Source organism: Colobus angolensis, unplaced genomic scaffold (genome assembly GCF_000951035.1).
Source record: "Colobus angolensis palliatus isolate OR3802 unplaced genomic scaffold, Cang.pa_1.0 Scaffold314, whole genome shotgun sequence".
Classification (NCBI taxonomy): domain Eukaryota; kingdom Metazoa; phylum Chordata; class Mammalia; order Primates; family Cercopithecidae; genus Colobus; species Colobus angolensis.
In genome coordinates, this window is record NW_012116422.1 from 435,774 (window position 1) to 446,115 (window position 10,342).

Genomic DNA, 10,342 nt, shown 5'->3' on the forward strand with positions numbered 1-10,342 from the left:
CATTAGGAGATATAGCTAATGTAAATGACGAGTTAATGGGTGCAGCACACCAACATGGCACATGTATACATATGTAACAAACCTGCACGTTATGCATATGTACCCTAGAACAAAGTATAATAAAAAAAAAAAATGTGGCACATATACACCACAGAACACTATGCAGCCATAAAAAAGGATGAGTTCATGTCCTTTGTAAGGACACGGATGAAGCTAGAAACCATCATTCTCAGCAAACTATCACAAGGATAAAAAACCAAACACTACATGTTCTCACTCATAGGTGAGAATTAAACAATGAGAACACCTGGACACAAGAATTGGAACATCACACACCAGGGCCTGTCATGGGTTGGGGAGGGGGGAAGGGATAGCATTAGGAGATACACCTAATGTAAATGTCGAGTTAATGGGTGCAGCACACCAACATGGCACATGTATACATACGTAACAAACCTGCATGTTGTGCACATGTACCCTAGAACTTAAAGTATAATAAAAAAAAAGTCACTCTAATGAAAATGTATTCATCAGCAGTCATTAAAATGCAAATGAAAACTATAATAAAATGGAAAAGAATGACTGAAATTAAGCAGCCAATAACTTTAAAGTAAAAAGACTTATACTACTAAGTGTTGGTTAGAATGTGGAACAGTAAGAACTCACACACCACTGGTGGGTGTGTAAATTAGTGCATCAATTTGGAATGCAACTTGGAATTAACAAAGCTTAATGTAGGCACACCCTGTTGTTGAGACAGTCAGGTGTAAAGGGGTTCCCAGAAAAATTCTAACTGGCCTGTACACTGGGAGAAGCACACACAGGAGTGGAGCCACAGAAGTTTGTGCCCTTTGCTGTGAGGAGGAGCCTGGCCCCTCCTCTTCCTGCATGGTACCTGGGATTCAATCTGCCAGGCGGGAAGCACACTAGCAGAAACTCTGGTTTTGCAGAGAATCCTTGTTTCCCCTTTTTCCTTTTTGCCCAATAAATTCCAATATTCTCATCCTTCAAAGTTTCTGTGAGCCTAACATTTCATGGCTGTGTAACAAGACCCAGCTCTTAGCTGAACTAAGGAGGAAGTCCTACAACACTGTGAGCCAACATTTCCTTGTTAGGTATATACAGCAGAAATGCATCCACATGTGCATCTAATACACAAAAATGTTCACAGCTGCATTACTTATAATAGCCCTCAACTAAGGTGTACATATCCACAGGCCAAAACTCTTCAGACATACAAGACTGATTAAAATTTAGGAAACTGGTGTTGAGGAAAGGTAAGAGAGTAGATTTAAGAAAAGGCATGAAGCTGCTTCTAGGTAATGACAATGTTCAATTTCTTGATATGGGTAGTGATTAGGCAAACATTTGATATATAGTAACTCACTAACATGTAGATTTATGTTATCTGCACTTTTCCCCATATTATATTTCACAATAAAAGAGCTAAAACTAGGGATTTGTTGGAACTCAGAAAACAATACTCCAAAATATGGTGCTTTGGCATGGTGAGTCCTTTAAAGGATATTGAAGTAAATCAAAGGCAAAGTCTCTGACCTTCTCTTGCCCCTCTTTTTCCCTCAAACTGTGTAACAGAAACCTCTTTCTCAAGGTGAGTCATAGAAAGTAGAACTCCTTTTCCTCAAAGCAAGTTATAAAACCTAGAAATGTTGCTCTCCTTTCTCCCTTGAAAACCCTCATTCCAGAGGGGTCCTGCCCCATACCTGGAAGGAAGGAATGCTACATAGGCCAAGAAAAATCTGGACAGGCCTTGCTGGGTTTGGTGCCTTAGTCTGTTTAGGGTAAAGATCTTAGGTCCACAAGGAATTTCCTTATGGACAAATTATGAGGGAGCAATGTAGCCTTTTTTTTTTTTTAATTTTTGTAGCTATTTTATTTAGGAATAAAATGGGAGGCAGGTTTGCTTGATGCTGTTCCCAGCTTGACTTTTCTCTTTGACTTAGTGATTTGGGGGTCCTGAGATTTATTTTCCTTTCACAAACTCATACACACAATTTTTGCTTCCCCTCTCAACAACTCTAAGCTCTGCTGGTTTGGAAGCTTAGTGTACAAAAGAGTATTGCTTCTGCCAGTAAACACAACAATGGTTCTACTGAACTAGAGACTTCCACCCAGTCATTAAACCAACAGGCAGCAAAAGAAGTTAGTCTACTGGCCCATGTGACTGATTCCAATCAGCAAAGGAATAATGGATTACTGCACAAAATGTAGGCAAGAGAGACTACATGTGGAACTTAGGCCATTCTCTTATGCTCTTGTTAGTACTTCCATGCCCACTATTAAAGATTAATGGGGCCAGGTGTGGTGGCTCACATTGTAATCCCAGCACTTTGAGAGGCCAAGGTGGGTGGATCACTTGAGGTCAGGAGGTCAAGACTAGCCTGGCCAACATGGTGAAACTCCATCTCTACTAAAATTACAAAAATTAGCTGGGTGTGGTGGCACATACCTATAGTCCTAGCTACTTGGGAGGCTGAAGCAGAGGGATCGCTTGAACCTGGGAGGCAGAGGTTGAGGTGAGCCAAGACTGAGCCACCACACTCCAGCCTGGGCAATAGAGAATCTGTCTTTAAAAAAAAAAAAAAAAATGGTGGAAAACAGGTGAGGTGGCTCACACCTGTAATCCTAGCATTCCTGGAGGCCAAGGCAGGCAGATCACTTGAGGTCAGGAGTTTGAGACCAGCCTGGCCAACATGGTACCCTCTCTCCACAAAAAGTACAAAACTTAGCCGGGCATGGTGGTGCACGCCTGTAATCCCAGCTATTTGGGAGACTGAGGCAGGAGAATCGCCAGAACCTGGGAGGCAGAGACTGCAGTGTGCTGGGATCACATCACTACATTCCAGCCTGGGTGACGGAGGGAGACACTGTCTTTAAAAAAAAAAAAAAAAAAAGGTTAATCAAAAACTACAGCAACCAAGAAAGAGGCAGGACAGTTGAAGACACACCAAAATTAAAGTTTTGTTCCAACCACAAAGTAAAGGACACAGAACAGCTGAAGTTTTACTTGAGGCAAGAAATACTGAATGGGTAGTGAAAGACAGAGATATCAACTATAGCCTTATGTCCAATTATAGAAACAAGGACTGTAGTAGCTTTTTATATTTTCTCTTAGATTACAACATATATGGTATAAGATACTGAAGGTAAACTTTACAAGGTAGTTTTTAGTTAACAGAATATTCAGAGGCACTATGACAGATTATATACAAATATAGCTAGCAATGATTGTTGTGGTTGTGTGTCTCCTTATTTGGGTGAGAGGGTAAGAACTTCATTTGTATAAAGGATAGCTGCGTTTTGTTAGGTAGACACAGATCGTTGAATGGAATTTCAAATGTGTTTAGAAGCATTCATAAAGAAGCTGAGCAGCCAGGGGAGTGAACTGTGAGAGTTATTTACTGCCTCTCCAAACATCCTGGCTCTAGCTCTCAGCTTCCAATCTACCCTTTATTGCCCTACTTTGTGGTAAGGATGTGAATTGTGTAAATGTTCTTCTTTGCTAGCTGAAAATGTTACAGCTTTGTCAGCAGAGGGTGCTAGAGGAACACTGCAATAAGAAAGTCTTTCCTCTGCAACTGGGGGGCTTCTGTTTCCTGTCCCCAGCTTCAGGGGCCATCTGCATCCTGGTAAGGGGGGGGTCTCCTCCGCGCCACTCCTGGCCAGCAGTTCCCTTCCCCTTCCTGCCAGCCTTGACCAGATGACTGTGGAGCAGCTCTGTCCCAGAGCAATCCAGTGAACGTCTCTGCTATTTACTGGGCTGCAACTAAGATTCTTCAACAAAGTCTGAACTCTAGTCATGAGGAAGGGGTCTCCCTTTCAAATTTGTTTTGTCCTTGGGAATTTGCCCTCAGCTGTAGGGTATTCGGCTTTATCCTTTTTAGTAGCTAATCCCTTGAATTAGTTTAATTTTAAAATTAAACTTTACCTGCTCAGGCCAGGTGCAGTGGCTTATGTCTGTAATCCCAGCACTTTGGGAGGCCAAGGCGGGCAGATCACTTGAGGTCAGGAGCCTGAGACCAGCCTAGCCAACATGGTGAAACCATGCCTCTACTAAAAATACAAACATTAGCTGGGCGTGGTGGCACACACCTGTAATCCCAGCTATTCGGAAGGCTGAGGCAGGAGAATTACTCGAACTCAGAAGGTGCAGGTTGCAGTGAGCCAAGATCCTGCCACTGCCCTCCAGCCTGGGCAACAGCAACTCTGTTTCAAATTTAAAAAATAAAAAATTAAAAAAAAAATCAAACTTTACCTGTTCTAATTATGCTGTGGTTTCTGTATTCTGTCTGAAGAAGCGAAAAATTATTTGATGCTTAATATATGCTAAGCATTATTCTAGGTAGTTTATTTGTTATAGTAACTCACTAATCCTAAAATTGAACCTACAGTAGCCTATTATAAATTTTTCACACAAAAGATACAAATTCCCTAATAAGTATTATTCTTTAGAATAAACTTCCATAATCACGTATGCTGTAAAGTTTATGATTACATTAATGCACACCATGACTTTTTCTAAAATCTCATTCTATTTACTTAAAAAGATAAACTTCATTGTCTTGATCACAAACTAGTAATGAATTATTGCAGTTGATTAAGGGCTACTAAAAGTCCTCACAGTAAATTCTTGACCATTCAGAACACAGCAGGAGTGTTCAAAAGAAAAATACTAATAGTCTTTTTTTTTTTGAGACAGAGTCTTGCTCTGTCGCCCAGGCTGGAGTGCAGTGGCCGGATCTCGGCTCACTGCAAGCTCCGCCTCCCGGGTTTACACCATTCTCCTGCCTCAGCCTCCCGAGTAACTGGGACTACAGGCACCCGCCACCACGCCCGGCTAGTTTTTTGTATTTTTTAGTAGAGACGGGGTTTCACTGTGTTAGCCAGGATGGTCTTGATCTCCTGACCTCGTGATCCGCCCATCTCGGCCTCCCAAAGTGCTGAGATTACAGGCTTGAGCCGCTGTGCCTGGCCTACAATCTTCAACTATAACTGTAGGCAGTATCAATCCAGCTTATTCAGTTCTCAGGGGCTAAAACTACAAATTCATTAATGTGAGATTCACAAATATAGGGAAAAGGAACAATGGCCAAAAAGCTCAAAAAAACCAGAACTACTATATATTTATAAATACAGTCAACTACATGTGTTATTCAACTAGTCAATTAGCACATTTCATGCAAAGGCCAATGATGTAAACTTTCAGGAGTCAAGGCATGACTTCTAAAATGATACTTAAATCGAGATGTCCCATATCCTGATATTTATGTTAAACAGTTATGCCATTAAATTAACTACAATTGGAAGTCTTACTTTCAAAGCCTAGAAATTTCTTCTCAACATTATGGGAAAAAAGTCACTAAAAATTACATTTATATGTCACTAAAGCATACGTTGAGGCCCCAAAATCTTAATAATTACTAACAGAATTCCACAATTGACCTTCTTTCCACCACCCTTCTCTTTTATGTAATAGTTATGATAATAATTAACAATTACTTTTAACATCCAGGTACTGTTCTAAGAGCTTTATATAGAGTAAGTCGTTTATTTCTCAGAACTAGCCTATGCTATGAAAGAGGTTGTATTATTATGATCATTTTACAAATGAACAAAGTAAGGCACAAAGAAATTAAGTAATCTGCCCAAGAAATAGTAGAGCAGATATGAACTCGTGGAGTCTGGCTCCAGAATGTGCCCTTATAGATTTCTGTTGAGAGCATCTGTAGTAGTTTCCTAACACCTCATGACAATACTTAAGTAGGTATCACTATTATTCCCATTTTTCAGTCAAGAAAACTAAAATTTGTCCCAAGTCACAGAACTAGTGATGAAATCAGAATTGCAATCTAGTTGATTTACTCCAAAAACCAATTTCTTAACTATTATATCACCTCTCTACACCCAATAATAGCAATGAATCAAAAATCCATTAGATAAATCAGCTCAAAACATACATAAAATTAATTTTTTTTTTTTTTTTTTGGAGATGGATTTTCACTCTTGTTGCCCAGGCTGGAGTGTAATGGCATGGTCTCGGCTCATTGCAAACTCCACCTCTCAGGTTCAAGCAATTCTCCTGCCTCAGCCTCCCGAGTAGCTGGAATTACAAGTATGCGCCACCACACCCGGCTAATTTTGCATTTTTAGTAGAGGCGGGGTGTCTCCACGTTGGTCAGACTGGTCTCGAACTCCCGACCTCAGGTGATCCGCCAGCATCAGTCTCCTAAAGTGCTGGGATTATAGGTGTGAGCCACCACACCCAGCTCCCATAAAACTAATTTTCAAACAGGAAGAAGATATCATGTCATGGTGTAAGCTTACAGATTATACCACCAGAAATACAAAAGATTAACTGATTCCTGCCAAGTATTTCCAATGGTGCCAACAAGCAAAGACATTTAAAAAATGTATCACCCACTGAAAGAAAACTAGTCAATTAGCACATTTCATGCAAAGGCCAATGATGTAAACTTTCAGGAGTCAAGGCATGACATCCTATACAAAATAGTTTAGTATTAACTTTGCCTGCCATATGTACTAAGCAGCAAATGTGAACGTACCTGCAAGGAGGCAAGACCATGGAGCCTTTCACAAGCACAGATCCAGAAAGTAGGATATACCAACATCTGGCAATTGTTTCTGAACTGTTTAAATAAATAAGTAAATAAATGAGTAAAATAACACACATGTTCATATGTATATGAATTCAATATGAAATATATTCTGGTAATAGTACAAATAATTAAAAATGAAGTAACACTACTTAGAAATTTGGGATATTTTGCCTGTTGCCTCAGGTTTTATATAGACCACATTTAGTGAAATAAAAGTATAATCACTATCTTAAGATACATACTATAAAACACCAATACTTAAAGTGAATAAAGTACTTTAGAAATACATTTTAGCAAAAAACAACATTGTTTATACTGTTCCTTGAAATAAATTTCAGTTTAATTAAAGCTTTAAAGCTAAGAAAGCAACAAACACACACGTTTCCTAGAAAAAAAGAAAACAGAGAAGAATTATATCACACTTGTAGAAGAAAATAACACTTAATTCTTAAGTATATTAGCCCATACAAGTTGAAACTTGAATACAACAAAAAGATGAACAGAAAATAATTCTCAAATGTGATATGATTAAAAATAATATCTGTAATAGGTACCAGTACTCACAGAAATGCATTACTATTTCAAGTAGTAAATGAACAAAAGATAAAAACAGACGATTCTTAACAGGTACACAAAACACAGAGTCACTAGTAAACAGAAAATGCAAATGAAAACAATTATAAAATACTAACCAAATCCACACATAGGATCAATTTTACAGAGGCTGTGATAAAAATTTATTCACTGCTTACTAATACTGCAAATCAGAATCACCACAACCTTTTATCCAAATCAATATAGGAACCCACAGCACAAGCCACAAGGATGTCATAACCTTTAGCTCCAACAATGTTACACCAAGGAATTTATCACAGAGAAATCATTCTTATTCTTCACAACAAAGTTTCAGATGAAGTTTTTCTTACTGTCTATGTTTTCTAATTTTCCTGTAATTATATGTGCAATAATAGAAATACAAATTATTATTAGTAGTAGGGCACTGCTACAAAGATATCTGAAAATGTAGAAGTGATTTGGAAGTGGGTAACAGGCAGAGGCTGGAACGGTTTGGAGAAAAAGACAGAAAAGATGTGGAAAAGTTTGGAACTTCCTAGAGACTTGTTGAATACTTTTGACCAAAATGCTGATAAGTGATATAAACAATGAAGTCCAGGCTGAGGTGATCTCAGATGGAGATGAGGAACTTATTGGAAACTGGAGTAAAGGTCACTCTTGCTATGCTTTAGCAATGAGACTGGTGGCATTTTGCCCCTGCCCTAGAGATCTGTGGAACTTTGAAACTTGAGAGACATGATTTAGGGTATCTGGCAGAAGAAATTTCTAAGCAGCAAAGCATTCAAGAGGTGACCTGGCTGTTTCTAAAAGTGTACGTTCATATGCATGAACAAAGAGATTATCTGAAACGAACTTATATTTAAAAGGGAAGCAGGGCATAAAAGTTTAGAAAATTTGCAGCCTGATCATGCGGTAGAAAAGAAAAACCCATTCTCTGGGGAGAAATTCAAGCCCACTGCAGAAATGTGCACAACAGGAGCCAAATGTTAACAGCCAAGACAATGGGGAAAATGTTTCCAGGGCATTTCAGAGTCTTTCAAGGTAGCCCCTCCTATCACAGGCCCAGAGGCCAACCAAAAATGACTTCGTGGGCTGGGCCCAGGGCCCTGCTACTCTGTGCAGCCTCAGGACTTGGTGCCCTGCATCCCAGCTGCTCCAGCTCCATCCAGGGGCAGATTTACCCCATGCTGTTCTCATGATAGTGAGCTCTCACAAGATTTGCTCGTTTAAAAGTGTGTGGCCAAAAGGGGCCAACAATACAGTTAAGGTCATTGAATCAGAGGCTGCAAGCCCCAAGTCTTCATGGCTTCCACATGGTGTTGGGCCTGTGGGTATGCAGAAGGCAAAAGTTGAGGTTTGGGAATCTCTGCCTAGATTTCAGAAGATGGATGGAAATGCCTGGATATCCAGGAAGAAGTCTGCTGCAGAGGCAGAGCCCTCATGGAGAACCTCCACTAGGGCAGTGCAGAGGGAAAATGTGGGGTTGGAGCCCCCACTGGGGCACTGTCTAATGGAGCTGTGAAAAGGGGGCCATTGTCCTTCAGACCCCAGAATGGTAGACCCACAGTCTGCACTGAGAGCCTAGAAAAGCCACAGGCACTCAACACCAGCCCATGAAAGCAGACACAGGGGCTGTACCCTGCAGAGCCCACAGGGGCAGAACTGTCCAAGGCCTTGGGGGCCCACCACTTGCCTCAGCGTGCCCTGGATGTCAAACATAGAGTCAATGGAGATTATTTGGAAGCTTTAAGATTTAATGACTGCCCTGCTGGCTTTCAGACTAGCGTGGGACCTGTAGCCCCTTTATTTTGGCCAATTTCTACCATTTGGAACAGAAGCATTTATCCCATGCCTATACCTCCATTGTATCTTGGAAGTAACTTGTTTTTGATTTTACAGGCTCATAGGTGGAAGGGACTTGCCATGTCTCAGATGAGACTTTGGACTTGGACTTTTAAGTTAATGTCAGATTGAGTTAAGACTTTGGGGGACTGCTGGAAAGGCATGACTGGTTTTCAAATGAGAAGGACATGAGATTTGGGAGGGACCAGTGGTGGAATAATATGGTTTGGCTCTATGTCCCCACTCAAATCTCATGTCGAATTGTAATCCTCATGTTAGGGGAAGGGCCTGGTGGGAGGTGACTGGATCATGGGGACAGATTTTCCCCCACGCTGTTCTCATGATAGTGAGTTCCACAAGATCTGATGGTTTAAGTGTCGCATTTCCCCCTGTTGCATTCTCTCTCTCTCTCTCTGTCTCCTGCTCCACCATGGTAAGGAGTGCTTGTTTCCCCTTCACCTTCTGCTATAATTGTAAGTTTCCTAAGACCTCCCACTCATGCTTCCTTTGAAGCCTGTGGAATTGTGAGTCAAGCAAACCTCTTTTCTTCACAAATTACCCAGTCTCAGGTAGTTCTTTATGACAATACGAGAATGGAGCAATACAGAGACCAAAGTTAATTTGCTATCAGCTTAAAATAGTGCATTATAACAAGACTCTTTATGCTAGCTCTATAGTAAACATAAATTACAGCAGATACACAAAGGAGAAAGAGAAAGGAAACAAAGTATAGCACCACAGCGAGCCACAAAACCACAGACGTGAACAAGAAAGAATGCTACAAAAAAAAATCTATAAAACAACCAGAAAACCATTAACACAAAGGTAGCAATAAATCCTTACCTATAAATAACAGCCTTGAATGTGACTGGGTAAGTTCCTCCAATTAAAATATACAGAATAGCTGAGTGGATAATAAAACCCAAATGTATGCTGCCTATAACAGACTCACCTCACTGTTAAAGACAAACATAGATTGAAAGTTAAGGGATAGAGGCTGGGTGCAGTGGTTTACGCCTGTAATCCTAGCACTTTGGGAGGCCTAGACAGGCAGATCACTTGAGGTCAGGAGTTCAAGACCAGCGTGGCCAACATGGCGAAACTCTGTCTCTACTAAAAAATACAAAAATTAGCTGGGTGTGGTGGTGCACACCTGTAATACCAGCTGTTTGGGAGGCTGAAGCACAAGAATCGCTTGAATACAGGAGGTGGAGGGTACAGTGAGCCAAGGTCACACCACTGTGCTCCAGCCTGGGGAACAGTGCAAGACTCTGTCACAAAAAAAA

The 10,342-nt window shown here is 40.6% G+C and overlaps 1 protein-coding gene across 5 annotated transcripts in view; it reads right to left on the bottom strand.

Moving 5' to 3' along the window:
* The window catches only part of RAPGEF6 (Rap guanine nucleotide exchange factor (GEF) 6), a 222,103-nt gene that overhangs the window by 171,478 nt on the left and 40,283 nt on the right, over positions 1 to 10,342 (bottom strand). For all 5 annotated transcript variants that reach the window (XM_011951038.1, XM_011951041.1, XM_011951037.1 and 2 more), the window contains exon 4: positions 6,585 to 6,668. In XM_011951038.1, coding sequence (XP_011806428.1) covers positions 6,585 to 6,668 — 84 coding nt within the window. The remainder of the gene's footprint in view (positions 1 to 6,584; positions 6,669 to 10,342) is intronic.